General features: G+C 30.1%; 1 protein-coding gene across 1 annotated transcript in view; it reads right to left on the bottom strand.

The window, feature by feature from the left end:
- Positions 1-685: 685 nt before the first annotated feature.
- Positions 686-22,287, bottom strand: part of LOC107452073 (nose resistant to fluoxetine protein 6-like) — a 56,130-nt gene continuing 34,528 nt past the window's right edge. The window contains exons 10-16 of the mRNA XM_043041537.2: positions 18,918-19,083; positions 18,752-18,831; positions 15,441-15,563; positions 11,585-11,705; positions 8,749-8,935; positions 6,733-6,875; positions 686-4,479 (exon numbers count right to left, since the gene is read on the bottom strand). Coding sequence (XP_042897471.1) covers positions 4,213-4,479; positions 6,733-6,875; positions 8,749-8,935; positions 11,585-11,705; positions 15,441-15,563; positions 18,752-18,831; positions 18,918-19,083 — 1,087 coding nt within the window. The 3' untranslated portion in view covers positions 686-4,212. The remainder of the gene's footprint in view (positions 4,480-6,732; positions 6,876-8,748; positions 8,936-11,584; positions 11,706-15,440; positions 15,564-18,751; positions 18,832-18,917; positions 19,084-22,287) is intronic.

The raw sequence follows: 22,287 nt of genomic DNA, 5'->3' as shown, positions 1-22,287 counted from the left end.
AGCATTCATAAAATAGTTGCACAATAAATTTTAAATTGAAATAACTACAGTACTACATTTAAATAAAAAAACATGAAATTACAAAAAAAGGAAGAAGAAAAATTTATATCAAATAAATTAATTTTGAAACATCTGTAATACATCATTGAAAAAGCAGCATGTTATCATCAAAAAAAATTTTTTTTAATTTTATCATTTGTATTTCTTTTAAGTTTTCAAATAAAGAATTTTATTCGACATTTTTATAACCGAAATATAGCTTGTAACTATTAAAAAGATTAATAAAAAATAAAATTCTGAAATTTTCTTAAAAAGAATTTTAAACAACAGAGAAAAATCGTCTAAAATTATATTGTCCGAAATCAATTTTTATGTAGCATTACAAATTCCATCAATTTTTTGAGTCAATAAAATATTTAGAATGAATAACAAAGACATAACACACCGACTAATCATATACGAATTATTTCAAGATATAACTCTATCTGAAGTAAAAAGATAGTGGTCTAAAACCGTTTTTCATTGTTGTTGTTGCATTCTTATTGGACGGAAAAATCATATGGGTTTAACATAGAAAATCCGAAAATATTTGGTTATCATCAACGCAAAATCGAAATGTTATATTGTTATTCACCTGTAAATTTTTTATGCATATTATTTAACAGTTTTTTTAAATCTCTTTTTTATTTTGATTTCAGATATGCTTAAATTACATGTATTGCTGCTTTTTTAACTGTCATAAAACTTGTAGTTAACGTATTTTATTTTAGTCAGTTTTTCTATATCTATATTAAGAAAGAAAGCAGCAAATGCATAGTAACAATATTTTTCAAAATGAAAGGCATAAAACTATAGGCTTAAAATTACGGGAATTTATGCCTTCAGTTAAATTATAAAGCAATACCTCTCTTAAATTACAAAGCAATTTTTTGATATCTTATTACACAATATTTAATAATTTACCCGTTGAATAACCATTTTCAGTTACTTAAAGGTACATAAGCTTGACTTACTTTTGGCAAAGCTATATTTATTTTGATTGTTAATTTTATGTCGTCTCTACATTTAACATATACGCAATAAAAAAAATTAATACCTAATTAATTATTTTAAACTTAATTTGTTCTTAACTCTTAACTGATTGACTTATTTCAAACGAATTAGATTTTTGAATGCCAACTCAAAACTCTTTTGCAAAATCAATCATGTCATAATCATTTTAATTAGGTATTGAAAATCTGCCTAAAATCATACAAAATGAACCATTTTTTCAACTTTTACTTTTAAAAAATATATTTTTTGAATTACATTCTCAAAAATAAAATATGCTAAACCTTACAGTTATGTAACACTTTTTTATATAAAACTCAATTAATGTGGCATGCTGAATTCCATATAAATGTATGAGTGTTTAAAATAGTTCAACGACACAAACTTAAAGTAATATATAAAAGTTTTAAAAGTTGCATAAACTGTTGGTTCACTAATTTAAAATTTTAAAAGAAATTCTGGGTGATTTTCAACTTTCTAGCATTTACATTTAGAATCTTCTCGAAGCATGTAGTGTATTAAAATAGATTTATGTGATTATTAATATCTTGAAATCAACAAATTTTATTAAATTTATCTGTTTTATATGTCTTGTTATCATCATGTATTTGATGTCTTGGATAAATCATAAGTTAAAAATCATGTAAAAAACATTAAAATAATCAAAAAACTATGATTTGTTCAAGTTAAGAAAAAGTTATTACAATAATAATTTAATTTTATATTATTTCTAGGAATTATTTCATATTTTTTTTGTTGAATTTCTTATTGCATGCACTTGTACGAATGTTGGAATTTCTTAGAAGCTAATGACTATAATTAAAATATAGAATCAATTTTAACTCATGATACTTAAAAAATAATTTTTAAATAAAAAGTATTTAAAGTTTCATGGAAATTATTTGTTTTCTCACACCACTCTAAAAGTTTCTGAACTAGGTATATGCAGTCCTCTTACGTTAAAAAGTTGTTTATTTAAATGAGCTTTGCATGTGATTTATTATCTCAAACATAAATGAAGTTTAAAATAAATTTGCAGGGAAAAAATGTAATAAACACAAACTGCAGTGTATTTGTTTACGACTTTTATAAAATTTATGCCTTAAAAATCGTAAGACTCTATTAGTTGAATATTTTGAAAGTCTTTAAAAAATAAATAATTATTAAATCGTTTTAAAACGTGATCTTAGGAACATTATTCAATAATTGTATTATTGTGCTTATAAAGAAATAATTGTATGTATTTCTCAAATATTTTGTAAATATGCATTTATGTTTAAAATTTCGTGTAATCAAATGCGAATACTTTAAAAATAGTTTCATTCATAATTATATAACATATTCAAAATTATATAACAACCTGCATAAAAATATAATTTCTCACTGTTGTTCCGATAGTCTCTTACAATTACATATCCTCCGGGGACATGAACTGGGAATGGCAGAAAAGGGAATTTTTACTTCGAAATATGTAGTTTAGAAGCGCTAAGTGAGTATTATAGATATTTTTAAGACTTTCAATTAATTAAACCTCATTAACTTTATTAGTTTTTATTAGTTATTACATAAAAATGATTAATTTAAATATTTTAGCATTTTTTGATATTCTAGGATATTTTTATAATACATTTCTTAAGATATATTGATCATATAAAAAATCCACTAGACTCAAATAACAAGATATTAATAAGCCAAAAATTGTTCAAGAGGATACTTAAATCAAATCCCTAACCTTGTAATTTAAAATCTCAGACCTACTAAATTAAATCCGATTATATTTTGACACTGAAAATCGTTTTGTAAAAGCATAAAAACGGAAAAAAACATCTTTAAATATTACTTTTTTAACAATAAAGTTATATGAAACGAACATTAGGTATCAAGAGGATATGACGTTACCTTAAAATTTATTTAACTTAGTATTACTAGTTTATAAACATAGTGAAATAGAGAAATATATTTTGTAATTTAATAAAAAGGAAATGTTTTGTACCAAGTTTCAATTTGCAGGTTTGAAATGTTTACACATTTCAGTAACTAAATATCAGCAGAAAAGCAGAAATCTATCACAGAATTACAGTCACATTATTAACAAACTCAGTTTAGCTACGTCACAAAAAATGTCATTGCAACTTTCTTTTTATGATACTCTTCATAAGTTTTTACATTTTTATACATTTTCCACAGCGCATCCTCAAACTATTTACGTCTCTTGAAGTGTTATTTTTAAAAGAACCATTATAGTTTCGCAGAGAAATAAACCAATGAAAGCCTCTGCTACCATTTATGTTGTCATACTATGTTCATTTATCAACAATTTCACTTCCGCTTCGTAACGATGGCTCGAGACTGGTTTCTTAATACCATAAAACAACTTTTCCAAAAAATTTTATTTAGTTCTTGATATTAATTTCAGACCAGCATTAACATTTAATTTGCGACCTTTTACGACATGATTTGATAAAAACTTATATTTAATAAGATAACTTCATCCTCGTAAGAGCTTGTAAACTCTGGGAAAATGGTCTGTTCAGTCAATGAAATATAGTATCATAAAAACTATCAACAGTTCATAGTATTTGTTAAAATATTTGTTATCGATTTGATTTGCTGCCACATGATTCGACGTTATATTTAGTACACATCATAACCTTTCGTGAGGCATATAATAAAATTTTTTTGATCATTAGTAGCTGCATGCTGTGAAATTATGTTAGTACACATAGATTATTGCGAAAATGAAGCTGCATTATGTGACTCTTTCTTAGTATACTTAGTATCAACAGTTTGTAGTATTTATTGAAATATTTGCTTAGTAACTTATCGCAATTATTTGCTACCATATGATCAGACTTTATTTTTAGTACATGACGTAACATTCCATGAGGCATATAATGAGGTTTTTGTGACCATTATCAGCTACATATTATGAGGTTATCTTAGTACACAGGATTATTGCGAAAGTGAAGCTGCATGATGTGACTATATATTAGTATACAAGATAACATTTCATGGAGCATAAAGTTTTTGGGACCATTAGAGATCTCATGATGCGATGTTGTATAACCACACAAAATAACACTTCATGGAACATATAATAACGTTATTCTGGCAATTTTAGATCACGTGATGTGACGTTATAATTGCTCATAACTTTGGTTTTTATAGCCTATATACAATGGCGGCATTGTCTACTCCCATAGAATCTTCAGAATCTATTGGCACAATGGAAGCAATATCGCCATTTTTCTCCGTTTTCAGAGTTCCATTTAGGACACTGTTTTTGCGAACAGGTGCTTCCTCGTCTCTTTTTCTGCTATCTCTGTTTAGAAATATTTTTTCAAGAGACATTAAGGGTGACTCAACAAGCATGCTTCCTGCAAATGCTGTTCCGTAAGTGACGCATAAATGTCCAAAATATATCCACACCTGAAAGCAAGAAAAAAGTAATGTAAAAAGTTTGCTTCTTTTTCTAGTACAGCAAAATCGATATCAGAAACGTTTAAATATTTTTATTGTTTTTAACGCTTTAAATGTACAAAAACCATTTTAAAAGCATATCTACTTATAAATACGGTTTTTTAGTCCGCTTTTATGCACCAACTGTTAAAGTCTACACTCGGATCAAATTACGGTAAAAAGTATCAGCGCACTGAGGGAGCCAGTTCTTTTAACCGTAAAATCAATTTTAACGTGCAATTTTGCACCATAAAAAATCCAATATGCAATAATATTTACTTAATTATATAATAATAATTTTTAGATACATAAATAGTAAAACTATTATATTAATTTATAAGACTTAATAAATCTCTAAGCGGAAAAGTAAAAATTAAAATATTGCGTGTAACTTATTAAAAACTACTTTTTATTATCTTGGTTAATTTTCCAGGTATTAATGCTATTTTATACGAAGTTTATCTTAAAATGTGTTGCTAGAATTTATTATAAAAGTTTTAAGAGATGCAGATAAAAAGTCTGTGGTTTTCTAATAAAAATAACAAACCCAAATGAATCACCGATTTTTAATTGCTTTCTTTATAAGAAATTTTTGTTGCACATTTTGAGGTAAACTTTATTTAAAATGAACACAATGTCTGAAAAATTAGCTTAGACTATATAAACTCGATTTTCAAAAGTCTTCTAGCAATATTTTGTTGATTACTTTTTCTTGCAAATCCCATTGCTTTTTAAAACTTTCAAACTAATTTTTTTTCATATTTTTTTGAATTGGTCTATATTAAGTTTTTGAAGAAAACAAATTGCATAATATTTTTTCTTCTTCAAAAAACACGTTTTAAAAGTACAACTACATGTAAATATGGTACTACATACAACATATAGACATAGTATCAGAAAACATTTGAAATGCGAATTTGGTGACGTAGCATCGATCATCGTGCGATTCACGTTGATATGTGAATTTGTAAAACTAAACATTACAGAATGCGCCATGGAACCTTAAACATAAATCGTTTACAGTTTTATTTATAACAATGGCTAATGTCAAACTAATGCAAATAAATCATTTTGTGAACATTTCTCCAGTACGGGATAGTTGAAACTTTTGAACAATTTTTCGGATCGGAGCTAAATTTGCTCCTCGTAGGTGATACCCGAGTTTCAGAGCCCTATCATCAACGGTTCTGTAGTAACATGAGATTCAAAATTGCGTTCTGCAAAATTTTTTTAAATATTTAGTTAGCACAAAAAAGACATTGAAAAAAAGGGAAAAACGGAAAAAGGGAATATTTATATACTCGGATTGCTTTTTCTTTTCTTCCTCTTTTTTTTATTTCAAATATTGTGCTTCAATTTTTGAAAACTAATTTAAAATGTGGGTCATTTATATAATGTGCCCTCACAGTAAAATAAATTTTAAAAAACAAATCAGTTACTGCTTTGTCAAAAATTATTATTTAAAGACCGAAAAATACAGAAAGGCAATCAAATTTTCACAAATCACAGAACGGGAGGGTTGATGTCATGACAAATAAGGCAGTTTGAGCAGTGGTGGCTCAGGGGGTTGAGCGTTTGCCTTCTAATGAGGAGAACCGGGTTCGAATCCCATCGATGGATGGTCCATACGAATCTCGCACCGTCCACAGTGCTAACATGAAATATCCTCAGTGGTAGACAGATCAAGGGTTAGAGTCCCCTTTCCATCAGGCTAACAGTGGGAGATTTTCGAGGTTTTCCCCTCCATGTAACGCAAATGCGGATTAGTTCCATCAAGAAATACACGAAGGCAAATTTCTCCCAATACTTGATTCAGATGTTCCCTTGTCTTCTGGATTGGGTTCAAAATTACAAGACTACGGAGTCGAAAATTAGTAGTCGCAACTCAAAAACAATTAGATCGGCTGTTCAACGACAGTTACAAAATCAAGCAGTTTTGATTGCGAGGGGAAACAGAAAGTTGATTATTGGAAACGCTATTAAGTTTCAACCTCCAATAAAACCTTTTATTGTTTTTACTACACACGCCTTCCTCTACTATATTTCATGATATTTTGATCGTGTTTATTTTTTGTCCCCGCATGTGACCCCAATGTGTGTACTTATTTTGTTTTTACTTTTTTTATAATTATTCTAAATTACTAAGGGTGATGCTTAAGAAGCAGCTTGTATAAGAGAAATATGTGTTGGATTTGTTATGTGTTTGTTGAATTTGTAACTTACAGCAAAGAAGTGGTCTGGTTGAATCTGCGTGCGAACATTTCCCACTACGGCTATCTGTACTATAGGATGTATCAGGTACACAATAAATGTTAGCCGTCCTAGTGGTACAAAAGCTTTCCATGAAAGGATATAATTTATCACTCCTAAAAGTAATTGAAAAATGTTAGCAGGATAATTATACACATAAACGTATCAATTCACATAAGCACATTAGCATAAGCATTTTACATGAAAATAGTAGATTGTTCCTATCCGTGTTTGCTGGCCCTTTTTAACTCTATGGTTTGATATGCAATCTCGGTTTGCTTTAGAAATGGGTTTTGCTCGCTACTTAACTTAACTCATTTGAAATGTGTTCTAGCGTAAATTCTGATGAATTTAAAATACGAGGGTCATCCAGAAAGTAAGTTTCCCTATTTTTTTAAAAAAAAGAACTCACACTTTGAGGAACATATTTATTGGCAACAAGTACAGCAATGCTTCAGCTATTTTTCAACATAGCTACCACCAGAATTGAGACTCTTGTCGTATCGTGGGATCAACTTTTGTATCCCTCTGTGAATGGAAGCAGCGTGTGACTGACGTCTTCAACGGAACTGCAGAAATTGCGACGTGCCATTCAAAACAACAGGAGTGGAATGCTTACTGCTGGTGTTGTGCTTCTCCATGACAATGCTCGTCTACATACGGTTTGACGCACAGCAGCTGTTTTGACGGAATTTGCTTGGAAGTTGTTTGATCATCCACTCTACAGCCCTGATCTTGCTCCCTGCGATTTTCATGTTTTCCTGCACCTCAAGAAATTCCTGTCCTCCGGTGAGCGTTTTGGCAACTACGAAAAGCTGAAGACGTCTGTCACACGCTGGTTCCATTCACAGGCGGTGAAGTTCTAAGACAGAGGGATACAAAAGTTGATTTTTTGATACGACAAGTGTCTAGATTCTGGTGGTGGCCATGTTGAAAAATAGCTGAAGCATTGCTGTACTTGTTGTCAATAAATATGTTCCTCAAAGTGTGAGTTCTTGTTTTTTTTAAAGAAAATAGGGAAACTTACTTTCTGGAGGCCCCTCGTAAGTTATTAAAATCATAAAAATTAATTTATTTTTTAAAAAATACTTTAAGTTTTAGCCAATGATAAGTAATTGACATAAGAAAAATTAAATTGAAATAAATGACATCCAATAGAAAAATTTGCAGAAACAAAGCAATTATGCGTTTTAAAAAATAACATAATGTTTAACTGAGCTGCTCATACACAGTTTTTAAATGTTCTTCTTCTGCTCTTCAAGCACGCTTTTTTTATTACACTTAAAAAGCTTATCCATTATACCAAAACCAATACTCATTTTTCCTTTGATTACGATAACAATGCATAAAATTAATATTGTTTACCTGCAGTATAACTAAAATATGATATAGAGCACGTTTTTTGTTAATACGAATCATTCGCTTTTAACCTTTCAATTCTTCCCAGTGTATAAGCTTAGCTTGTTTCAGCTTTTTGTTGTTTAGGGGAAAAAAGAATTTTCATTTAGAAATTTCTAAACATCTACTTTTACTCTGTCATGCTCATGACAGCTCAGACTCTTGATATTTCAATTATTTGCTACCAACGTGAACGTTATTTAAATTATTTCAAATTTTTGTTCTGTTATAATTGTCAAAAACTGCATTCTTAAATATAACTTTCCTAAATTTATTACAATTCTTTTATTTTGACGAGGTCGACATGGTCTCCAAATTCTTAAACATCTATCAAACAGTTATATTTTAAATCATTTTATGTATTTTAATGTAGTTTTAGACAATGTTAGAAAGAATAGTGAGAATTAGATAAATAAAAGAACCGCTATGAATGCACATAAACAAGCAAATAATAATGGCGTAGAAGTATCAAAATTGTCACACAATAATATTTTCTCACTGGAAAAAAAAGTATGGTCAAAACTATGAGAATATGATCATATGGTTTAACAATATGTAGTAAAATTTTTTTGACGAATAGTATTTTCTTACCTCCGTGCCCTGTTGCGCAGCACACAATAATCCAAGCCACTCCATATGTCCATGCCACTCTATTAAGACTGGCATACATCAATCCCTCCCATAAGTAAGGATCACGTCCTCGGTTCCAGTCAATAACACCGTAGAGGACAGAAAAATTTGAAATGAAAGCCAAGCTCCAACCAATCACCTGCACCGTCTGTAATATATAAAATATTATTTAGTGACTATATTGTCCATGATTTTTTTATTTTTTATTTTTTTGTTTAATTAATTGTATTTCAGGATGGAAGATTTTCGATTTATGTAAGATTTTGCTCTTTATTTTGCTACAGAATTGAACATTATATAGATAGAGCAGAAGGAAATTATTATTATTCATATAGTCAAATTTATTAACTTGAAAAGGGAAATTAAAACAAATTTAATTAAATCAATAATTTTGTCCTCAAAATATCCACAAATTTACTGAAAGTCTTAAAAATGGCTGACTGTTTATAAAAATCATTTTAAAATACTATAGATAGTTATAAATGACATTTTTCTGAACTTACAGGTAACTAGAAAAAGTATTTTCACGAAACTAAAAAATTAGTCACAAGAATATGGTGATGTTTATCGGCAAGATTGATGTTTTTTGCTGCGTGCCATTACTATTGAAATGTTTGAAGGGTGCTTTGATTTTTTTCTGAGATTGCATCAACAATTTGCTACTAGTGGTGTCTGTTTAAAAACAATGTCTAATTGTTATAAGCCGCGTCATCCACTGGTAAACAGTATAAATAATTTTTAAACTTGACGCGATTAAATGTTCTCGTAACTTAAACTGACAACAACAAACTTTGTATTATCTCCTTCGAAAAAACAGTCTTGTCTGTCATTACGAACAAATCGCCTGTCATTACGAACCCTGGACGGAAAAAAAAATGTGGTAAAATTACCTTAGTGATTATATGGTAATAAAACATAGTTCTGATTAATAAAGCCAAAATATATGGCTTTTAAACCACTCATTTGGTATTCTTTCCATTCATATGGTAACGGTGTGCCGGAAAGTTTGGATTTTGAAATTATAATTCTTATTACCACTCATTTAGTAAAAGTATAAGACTGAGAAGTAAATTTAATCGAATAAATAATATTCATTTCATGCTCTAATAACGATAAAACTACCTAATTAAAATTGCTCCACGATAAAATTTCGAAAGTTTACCACATTTGCCAAATTTTATAAAACCATATTTTATTTTTTATTTTATTTTACCAAAATTATAAAACCATATTTTATTTTTAATTTTACCAAAATTATTACAAAAACGTTGCATTAAAAATTGGCAAATATTTTGGTGTTTCCATAGAGCCAAAACCACGGTCAATTTTACCATATTCTGGTAGTACGTGACAATATATTTGATTACACATTCATAAGTGTTTGAAATGACTATTCAAAACACAATTTGAAATTTACATCTGGTCTAGTCTAGGACCAAAACATAATGCACTCCATATTGATAAATCAGTGATATTTGTTTCTAGTTCAAAGAGTGTATCATGGGTTAGAGTTCCCTTGCCATCAGGCTGACCGTGGGAGGCTCTCGTGGTCTTCCTCTCAATGTAACGCAAATGCGGGTTAGCTCCGCCAAAAAAGTCCTCCACGAAGGCAAATTTTTCCCAATAATTGATACAAGAGTTCTCTTGTCTTCTGGGTTGAGTTCAAAATTACAAAGCTACGGAGTTTAACATTAGTAGTCGTAAACCAAAAAATGGGGTTGGCTGTTCAAGGATGGTTATAATAATACCTATCTGCAAAATAGCTGATTTGTTCTGTTAAAAATGGGAATAAATTTTTATCTATATTTTATCTAGGTAATGCGCCGACTAACGGCTTCAGGGTCGTTAAACTTAGAAGTTTGTTTCCCTCATTAACTAGTTTGTAAATTGTTTGATTGGCTTGATTTAGAGCCAAAAATAAATTTAAAAAAAAACATTATAATAACTTAAGCATGCAGAAACTTTGCTATGTTCCAACGAAGATTTTATTTTTAATTTAAGGAGAGCTTAGTAGATGATGTAGGTAGTTTGCTGATTATTCCGAGGTAATTTGAGAAATAAAGCAATTTTAGGCTCTTTGACAATTGCACCCAATAGAGTACCCTATTTCAACACTTTACTTGTAAAGTTATCACCCTGTTCTCCAATATTCAAAAGTTGAGCCGTTGTGGCTCAAGGGATAATACTTTGGTTTCCCAAAGACGTAACCCGGGTTCAAATCCTACCGATGATCGGTCAATTCGAATCAGATCAGGTTACTTTAGATTCAGATCAAATGTAACAAGTTTTTCTTCACCAATCTGTTAGGTTTGAACGTTGCAATAAGCCTCCAAACAACGTTAATATAATTAGATAGTTGTTTCGAGGATACGGTTTAAAAAAATACCTTCATATCTAAAACGATAAATTATCTGTCATTAAACAGAATCATTTGTTAAAACAAGGCTAGGCGAAGAAAGTAATTCGGATTTCAATCATCCTATTTTGAACAAAATCCAATCTGCTTTGGAGTCTGAAGGCAATTAGTTTGAATTTATACATTTGTATGTAATTATAATTTTCTTATTTACTTGTGTTCGTAATTATATTTTCTTGATACTTATGTATTAAAATTGAGGAACTTCCAACTCTGAAACAGAATTGCTTTTTCGAATGAAACTAAATAAATGAATCGGCTAACCCAGCTTTCTTTCATGTATCTAGAACGCAGAGATGATGGAAGCATCTAGATGTGGAAGTATCTAGAACATAGAGAAAGATAGAAGCAACTAGATTGTAATTATATTGAAATACTTACCCTAGATAGTTTCAAATCTGGTTTCGTAGCAAGTATATACCCAGCTATCATACCAATACAGTAAGGACCAGCATGCACAAATGGTTGGAAGTAGAAATCAGCCCAATATGCTATTCTTTGCCTGAAAATAGATTGTCCACAATGCTTAATAAAAATAAAATAAAATAAATGAAATCTAATAGACCCATATAAATAAAGCATAATACATGCATGTGTGCCCATACACCTTACAGAAACCTGCAATTCTAACCTAAACCGTAGAAACAATTAACACGGAGAACCTAACTGTCTACTTTAATACCACATCCGATCACTGTTTCACATGCTTTATCCCAAAGACAGTTTTCTATGGGATTTGCAACTCGAAACAATGGAAAATAAGTTTTATCGCATGTTTCTCTAAAGTATGAATCTATGGTTTCCTATGCTAGGCTATCATAAGTAAAATCAACATTAATAATTTCGCGCTGTATGATGATAATTTTATTGATTTATTATTTTAAAAATTATATAAAATGACGTGTTTCTTTTTATAACCGGCTTTTCGAACAGCTGACCCAAATCTGAGTCCAAGTCTGGTCCAAGCCGACTATCATGGTTCAACAGCGTAGCATTGTAATTTTGGAATTCAACCCAGAAGACGAGGGTGTTCTTAAATCAAGAATTGAGACAAACTAGCCTACTTGGAGGACTTTTTTATGGAGTTAACTCGCATTTGTGTTATTTGGAGTAGAAAACCATGAAAATCTGACATGTTTAGCCCGATGGCAACTGCATTCCAACCCATGATCCATCTACTACTGAGGATATTTTATGTCAATACTGTAAGTGCGAACCGGCAGCTGAATTTGTATCAACCTATCACCGCTGGGATGAACACCAAGTCACCGCGTTATGAGGCAAAGGTTCTCTTCTCTGAACCACCGTGGGCGCAGGGATAGATAGCTTCAATCTCTGTAAATTTAAAGAATGGAATCTCAAGTTGAACTAACAAAATAAAATTTGAGGTTATCTATTACCCCTTAGGAAAATTGCATTAATTTTGAAATATCACAAATTAAATGATACTATAAGTGAAGTTAATCTTTCTTTTAGTGACTTAAATTCCTAACTCATATTATGGTAAATCTAATAGTATGAAGTACAGCAAATAATAAAAATACAGCAAATAATAAAAGTATTTAAGAAAATGTGTAGCATGTGCAATGAAGGTGTAATATGATGATATTACTATACTTATTTGCTTCGGTGGGTGGTAAAATACCTATAACCACATTACCCATATTAGTATAATAGATTCTTATTTCCAGAATACTTATAACGGCAATACCAGTCGTACTAAATTAAATGGATCTTGGATTAGATTCCTCTTGCCACTAGGCTAAATTTGGGAGGTTTTCATGGCTTTCCTCTCCATGTAACGTAAATGCAGGTAGTTCCTTCAAAAAGTTCTCCACGAAGACAAGTTTCTCCCAATACTGAATTCAGGAGTTCTCTTGTCTTGCGGATTGGGATCAAAATTGTACTAAGTATAAAAATGGTATTTTTATTACGAAATTTGTATTTTCACACTGTTGTTCTCTTTTCTTAAAATTGCCTCACCATGCGATCGATCAGAAGGAACAGAGGAGTACAATATATATTGCAATTAGAATAAGCTTCATTTAAGATATATGTTCACATTTTCAATAAAATTAAAATATAAGGATTGGTACTTAAAATTTTGTCTTCATTTCTAAAAGGCTTTAGAAGTATTTCAATAAGAACAAGGCGATTTCTTACGTTTTTTAAACTAACTACTTTTACTATTTTGTAACGCTTATTAAATTAGATAACCAGTAAAAAGCTCAATTTTTCATTTCATTCAGAACCTATGACTAAATTTAATTGAGCATTATTGGCGACTATTATAGTATAGTGATTTTTTTACGTTCCTCTTTATCAGAGTAGTATACCATTTTTCCATTAGTTTTGCTTTTCAGCATATAGCTTATTATTTTTTTTTTAAATTTCAATTAGTGCCTATTACCAAATTTATTCCAAGACTAATCAATTTCTGCTTCTATTTGCTCTTTCTAAAAAGATATGTAATAAGCTCAGGAATAAAATGATTTTTCTGCAATTAATATTGCTTAACATAAAGCAGTGTTTCCCAATCTTATGACTTTTGTGTACCCTTTCTAAATTTTTCATAACGCTGAGTACCACTAATAAAAAAGCGAATGAATTTTTTACTGAAAAAAATTGCACAAAAGTTAAAAATCACAACTGGCTGTTGACAGCACTAATTATTAACTGTTAACTCTGCAAAAAATAGCCAATAGAAAAATACGTAATCCTAAATTTTCATGACAAGCTTTGTTTTTAAGTAAATTTTTTTGAAATTTTCATTTCTTGCAAGATATTTCGCATGAGAATGCGTACTCCAGCTAAATTGTTCCCGTACCCCAGGGGGTACGCGTACCACACTTTGGTAAACACTGACATAAATCATATTAAAAATAGCACACAACAAACTAATAAGCAGTTTTTTTATACAAACATGAATTTCTTACTTTCCTAATATTATTCAAAAATCATCTAATAAATAGTAAAATATTAATTTGAGAAAAAAATGAACTGCAGTTAAGTTGAAATTGCATAGTTATAAAAAAGTATTCTTCCATGTTAAATAAAATGCACTCTACACTATTCAGTTTATTTCTTGCCGAAAATGTGACACATTCAGCAAAAGCGCTTTCTCTATTTTCCCCTCTATTATACCAATTTCAACAAGTTATTCATACTTTAAAAAAAGTATAATAAAAACCAAAAATAATAAAAATAACGAAAAAATGAAATTAATGAAAATAAAACAAATAAAAAAGTTTTCGGAAACACAAACAAACTGCGCACAGCTCAATCACTTCAACGCACACATTAAAATGTGCGGCTTTTGAGAAATAGCTATAAAGTTTTACCGAACATAATGCAAACGCTGTACTTAAAGGCACACGATACTTTTTTACGATGTGTTGTGAAGCTTAATTAGCGTTTACGTTGGCGGTAAACAGTAACGTAACGCAAAAACTCTAGATTTTATTTTTATGTTTTAAAACCATAGTTTAACAGACGATCCAATTGTTTGGAGGTTTACGACTACTAATGTTCAACTCCACATCCTTGTAATTTTGAACAGAATCTAGAAGACAAGGGAACTCCTTAATAAAGTATTGGGAGAAATTTATATTAGTGGAGGACTTTTTAATAGAATTAACCAGCATTTCTGTTACATAGAGATGAAAACCACAAAAACTTTCCACGGTTAGCCTGAAGGCACGGGGACTCTGACCCATGATCCGTCTACCACTCACAATAATTTGCGTCAGCACTGTTATCAGTGCAAGCCGGATGCGGAATTCGTATCGACCAGCCATAGCTGAGATTCGAACCCGGTTTACATCATTTGAAGGCGAGCGCTCTATCCCCTGAGCCATCAAGGCTCTAAAAGCTCTCTATTATAAATTAAAAGTGAAATAAAAACATTTTGCACTACAGTTAAGAGTTGTACACTAAATAAAACTTTTACTTCAAAAAAGTTTCGAGCATAAATCCCATTATTTATAACTCAAACTAATAGGATTAACAAAAAAAACATGACATGTATCAAGGTTTAAAATTTATGCTAAAATAAAGTATTAGAATTTCAGTTAAATATTTTAGTTAAACTGCGTGAAATGCTTAGCGAAAATTGATTTATTATAATTAGAAATTTTAAATAAAAGACAAAACTTTTAAAATAAAATGGCCTAATATAAGTTACTTAATAGAAATCATTCAGTGCAAGTAAAAATGTATGACTCGTATTTTTACTTACTCTGGATCAGGATGGGCAAATAACATTGTAGGAGGATAATTATTCACGTAAGTTCCGATTCCACAATATAAAATCGATGAAACAATCACTACTACACACATAGATAAGCCAACTCTTGGCCATCTGAAAACAAAACATCGAGCATTTAATAAGTACATTTTAAATTCAAACTTATGTAAAGCATTAAGTTTTAAATAAGACTATGTCTTAAATTAACATTTTAATTTGTCTTCTTATAAATTAAAAATAAATGTAAGTTCATTAAAAATATACTACTTTTACGCATTAGAGTATCGAGTGTTCCCCAACCTTTTTATCAATGTTTGATAATTTTACCGCCGCCCAATGACGGGGGGGGGGGGCGGTGATTGCTCATATTTTAGATTATTTTGATTAATTAATTTTAGTTTAATTGTATTTAAGCATACCTTCAAAATAAAATACAGCTACACCAAAAAATATATATAAAGTGATTTAACATTTTAACTTTCTGGGACAGTGGTTACCAACTGGCGGCCCGTGGGCCGCATCCGGCCCACGAAGCCTCTTTTCGTGGCCCAAGAGCTAAAATATATTAGTTATAATTTTTTTGCGAGCAATTTTCGCAAAACATCTGTATAGGTTTAAAATTCTTTTAAATACTTTTCATTCGCTTAAAAAACCTAATTTCTTCGTTTCGGTGAAATTTAACGCACCAACGGTGCAAGAAGATTTATTTCTCAGGTTTTGCACCCAAGAAAATATTTATTCAAATACAAAAATAATAAACTCTTTTTATTTCCTCTTTTTGTGAAAATAATTTAGCATGTACGCATCTGCCAGTAATATTTAATGTTCCTTCAAACATAAAAGAGTCCTATATAAAGTTTTGATGAAGTTTCGGCCCTCCATTTGACTGGTGTTTTTAATTGCGGCCCACGGCCTCATGTGAGTTGGAAACCCCTGTTCTAGTACCCCTGTTCAAATCAATTAATCATGATCGTGAGAGAAGACGAAGTTCTTCACTAGTTTTAATGTAAATTTCGCGCCGTACTTTCGTGTTTTATTTATGATATTTACAGTTATGATGATTGTTTTTTTTATTAAAACTATTTGTAGAAGAAAATAGTTGCGGTGGTTTTCTTTTTTTTTCCAAAAAATTTTAATGGAACACAAATATTTTTAATTTGGGGTATAAACCTAGAAATATAAATTCAGTTTCAATGAAATTGGCTGCCCGGTACCACTTTAGCCCTGATTTGATCCACGGACCAGGGGTTCGGGAACACTGCATTAGAGCATTGCAAAAAAAAATTATTTTATTGATTTTTCTATCAATTCAATGAGGAAAAAATACATAGATGGAAGAATTTTCAGTAAAGTTTTCGATTTTTACTATCAATAAAGCGCAAATAATATCAAAGATTTTTACATTTAATTTTTTTCGATCACCAGTTAAGAATGAAAAATATAAATAAAAAATCAGAAATTTATATTTTATTTTTTAATTTTTTGATTTAAGGGTCCTCTTCCGAAAATAAACGAATCTACTTCCTCCTTTCTAACATACTATGGTGCTCATGAAGAAGAGGTTTTTTTTTCTCCGCAACTTCGTGACTAAATGAGGGCAGTGTGGCCAGCATTGCACACCGCTGACCTTCACTTTTCGAACAAGCTAATTAATGTTAATCGATCTAAAGCTGAGTTGCACCGGGATCAAAATTCCAACTTTTCTCTATGGTAGCTCAGTGCCTTATCTACTATACATTCGTGACTTTTTTATATTTATTTAAAAAGTTAAGTTACAGTTTTGTTTTATTTATTAATTGAAATGCGAGGAGCATCCAGAAAGTAAGTTTCATATCATATTTATTGGCAACAAGTACAACAATGTTTAAGCTATTTTTCAACATAGCCACCACCAGAATTGAGACACTTGTCGTATTGTGGGATCAACTTTTGTATCCCTATATCATAGAACTCTTCACGCCTGTGAATGGAACCAGCGTTAGACAGACGTCTACCGTTACTGCGAAACACTGCGGAAATTGTGACTTGCTGTTCAAAACAAGAGTCGTGGAATGTTTACTGCAGGTGTTGCACTCCTCCATGACAATGCCTGTCCACATACGGCATGACGCACAGCAGCTGTTTTGACGGAATTTGGCTGGAAGTTGTTTGATCATCCACCCTACATCCCTGATATTGCTCCCAGTGATTTTCACGTTTTCTTGCACCTCGAGAAATTCCTGTCCTCCTGTGAGCGCTTTGACAACGACGAAGAACTGAAGACGTCTGTCACACGTTGGTTCCATTCACAGGTGGCAGAGTTCTACGACAGAGGGATACAAAAATTGATTCCACAATACGGCAAGTGTCTCAATTCTGGTGGTGGCTATGTTGAAAATAACTGAAACATTGTTGTACTTGTTGCCAATAAATATGTTCCTGAAAGTGCAAAATCGTTTTTTTTTTTTCTTATAAATTAGGGAAACTTACTTTCGGGATGAACCTCGTATATTCTATTTTAACCCACTAAATAATTTTTAAATTTTATTGGTTCAATGCTTTATAAAAAGATACATATTGACACACTAGCTAATTTTAGCGTGAAAATCAAAAATACATTTTTAAACAAATAATTCCAAGAAATTGAAACAGTAAGATATTACCTGATCGAAATTTTCACACGCTTGAAAAATATTTAAAAACGAAAAGGCAGTCGGNTGTAGTTGTTGCTAATAAATATGTTCCTGAAAGTGCGAAATCGTTTTTTTTTTTAATTATTATTATTATTATTATTTTTTATAAATTAGGGAAACTTACTTTCGGGATGAGCCTCGTATATTCTATTTTAATCCACTAAATAATTTTTAAATTTTATTGGTTCAATGCTTTATAAAAAGATACATATTGACACACTAGCTAATTTTAGCGTGAAAATCAAAAATACATTTTTAAACAAATAATTCCAAGAAATTGAAACAGTAAGATATTACCTGATTGAAATTTTCACACGCTTGAAAAATATTTAAAAACGAAAAGGCAGTCGGCATGTTTCAAGCGCATAAAAAATGAGCGCCTATTTTTACGTGCATGCCGACTGTCTTCTCATTTTTGTATATTTTTGATGTGCGCTCGCTGTTTTTAATCATGAAATAAATTAATTTTCGTTTTAATTAATTCATGTTAGATTATTAGATTTAGTATAAACTAATCTGAAGACGAAAAATTTATCTAGAATCTATAACTTCACTAAATAATTTTACCATGCAATATTGTTTTTTTAGTGATTAGAAACTATCGACTTTTTACTGTTATTTCTTTCTTACCTTAATATTGGAATTAAAATCAGTATAGCAGCAACGTACATCTGGAAATCACAGGCCATATACCAACTCTGAGGAATGCACTATAGAAGAATAACGCATTTATTCCATGTTGTTTTACAGTAACTAAAAGAATCTTAAGTATGTTAAGATTATGAAGTGTTTTTACCATATTAGCAGCATGATAGAAGTTATTGACGAATATAAGATTAGTCCACCAGTTATCCTCACATGCTTTGATATATCTGTGGGTTGTATCATACCAAATTGGTCCGGATCCCATGAGATCACCCAAGAACATGAATAGGATAACATATGTATACACAGGTAAAATCCTGTAATAGAATAAAGAAAAGAATTATTTAGTAATTGGCCGATACATAAAAATTGATTTAAGCAAATATTTCAAAAAGATAATATTAGTAAAGTGCGTCAAAAAAAATTAGCCACCCTGAATAACTTTTAATCTAGTGATTGGATCTTCACGTTCTAGGGCTTGAGGGGGTGAGCTCAACGTAGTACTGTAGACGTAGTAGTGTACACAATTAGTGTAGATGATATTTTAAATTACGAAATCAGACGCAAAAATATACTTTCTTTGAATAAACATACCTTTTTTCTAAACGGATTCGGGTTTCTGACCCCCAAAATATAGGGGGGTAGCCGCAAATCTGGGAAATATGGTCCCTATAGTCTGGTCAGGAGAGCCATTCGAAGTTCATAACTCTTAACATTAACTTTACTTTTGTGTATATTGCCATACCGCTAGAAATTTGTAAGCGAACTGAAAACTTTTTGAGCACAATTATAAAATTCGTTTATCCGAAGATAGCAACAACAAAATTTTTTGTAAATATTTATAATTTTTTATTATTTTTTTATTTAATAATAATCGAAAATTTTGTGAATTGTACTGAATACATTTTTACACCCTTCTAAAGTTGATAATTTTACAGGGAGAAATACAAAATGTGAGGGAAATCGGTTGGTTCTTAAGAAGTTAAATTTTTAATATACGACTTTTTAAAAATTTATGTCCGTTTGACGTCTGATTTCATAACTTAAAATATCGTTTTCTTCTTAAAATATCGCTTGCGCTAATTAATTAGAATATTTGAGATCACCCCCACAAACCATTAAGATTGAGTCTTAGAACGTGAACATCCGATCATTAGATCAAAAGTAATTCAGGGTAGTTTGTTTTTTGTGTACTGTTTATTACTCAATTAAACTAAATTAAAATATTCAATTACTAGATATTTGTAAATTTTTTGTTGCTCAATTTCATTGCTTATTTTGCAATTTTTTATATCTTATGAGGCACTACAAACTTGGGTATTTCTCTATATAAATTGCAAACATTATAGTTATTATATATTTTTAGGGTGTCTTGAGTAAGAATGTAAGTAATATTGAAAATTAGCTATACGTTCAGTATTTGTTTAGATTTTTTTTTGGATGTCTTAAGTGATATTTTAAGTAATGTTCAATGGTTAGTTATGCGTTAACTATTTATTTAGAATAAGTTTGTTATTTTAAAGAAATAAAAACTTAGTTAGGAAGTAATTATTTGGATACATGTTTGATCTCGTCTAAAATGACTGAAAGAATTTTAAACAATGAAAGGGGGTATGGTTCTGTATACTGTCATACCAATTATTTATAAGTGCCGGAGCTTGCCTTTTTCGAGCAATAGCTCACTATGCAAAAAAGTCATGCATGCGGTGACTTGTGTAATTTAATGGTTGACAGACGGATATTAAATAATAATAAAATCGACAGCCGACATTTTTTAAAAATATTTAAAATTGAAATCAAAGTACATGAGAGCGGGAAACAGCTAGGTGGTGAAAAAGTTTGGTTTATGTATTGTTTAAACCTAATAAAGGTTTTAGGATTGAAGGTGAAGTTGTAGAATTAGAATATCTGAATACAGCTATACTGTGCCGTTTTTGGCTTGGTTTACAGTTTATATGCTGTGCAAGATAATTTTGAAAGGTGAAAAGTGACCAAGCTGGTGACCAAAGGCTGCTAGTATTAAGATAGCATTTAATTTATTATTATTAGTATTATTATTATTTTGGAATTGAGATAAATTTGTACATTTAATTACAAGACATTTTTTTAACTTATCCTTAATGACAAAAATAGAATATTAGCCTAAATTTAATAGTAAAATATTTTTTTCGATAATTTTAATTCTAAATTTAAGTATTAATTATAAATCATCGTTATCGAAAGCCATGTCATGAAATACTGAAGTTTTGTGTAACTTGATTTTTTCTGCAATTTATAACCTAAGAAGGAAAAGATATTTTTATGCAATCACGGCAAAAAAATCTTAACATGGATAATTCAACAACGAGGTATGTAGAACTTTTTTTTAATACCTGCAAAAAATTCTTGACAAGTTTAAAATGTAAAGATTTTTCGGTATTATCCTAGTATGCGATCTACCTGGGTAATAGACATTTTTTATAACAGAGTCTAAAAGAGTCTAATATATAAATAGAGTCTAATAATGATGAATTATACGCACTATTATTACTCTATTTTTGATTTACAAATGAAAGAGTAACTTCTAAAAGTATTTGATATACTTTTATTTGACAAATGTCCGTACATACATAAGGATAGCATATAAGAAGTAGTTCTTTACGCTAAGTTTAGTTAGAAGAAGTTTCGGAATGCTATAAGCATAATGTTGTTCAAATTTACTATAATTTTTATACTGTGCAAATTTGAAAATATTATCGGACAAATTCATTTTTTAGCACTGTACTCTTAAAATTTTACTCTAACCTTAATAACATGTTAAATTGAACAACCGTGTTTTTGTTGAAAGTTTAACCATAGTATATAAGTCATAATATCTATATCAAGTTGAACAATAGTATCTTAACCATATAAATATTAAGTGGAACCATAGTATCTAAATCATAATATCTATATAAAATTGAATCGTAGTATCTAAACCCTTATATATATTTAAAGTTAAACTACGGTATCTAAACCATAATATCTACATCAAGTTGAACCGTAGTATCTAAACTGTAACATCTATATCAAGTGGAACCATACTATCTAAATCATAATATCTATATCAAATTGAACAATAACTGAACTATAATATCTATATTAAGTAGAACCGTAGTATCTAAATCCTAATATCTACTTGTATATCAAGTTGAACCATACTATCCATATTGAGTTGAGAAGGATTTATTTACAGGATAATATGGATGTATGAAGAATAATATGGATTTGGATATTTAATACCCGATTTAGATGGCTGCAAAATTTACGGACTTTAAAGTTTGCATGGTTAATATAACCGATTATATGTTTCTACAATGAAAAAAAAATTTTTTTTTTTGGATAAGGTTAATAGAATCAGAATGCTTAGAATAATACAGAATGCTCATACAGAATTCTAAGAACTTATGCTTCATTAATTCTGTTGAAATAAGTTAAATTTTACAATTCACATTAAGATGGAAAAATCAAGCAATTCATGTATGTTACATTACACTATATAA

Source organism: Parasteatoda tepidariorum, chromosome 4, assembly GCF_043381705.1.
Source record: "Parasteatoda tepidariorum isolate YZ-2023 chromosome 4, CAS_Ptep_4.0, whole genome shotgun sequence".
Lineage (NCBI taxonomy): Eukaryota > Metazoa > Arthropoda > Arachnida > Araneae > Theridiidae > Parasteatoda > Parasteatoda tepidariorum.
Note: the sequence above shows the minus strand (reverse complement) of the source record. Positions and strands in the feature narration are given on the sequence as shown.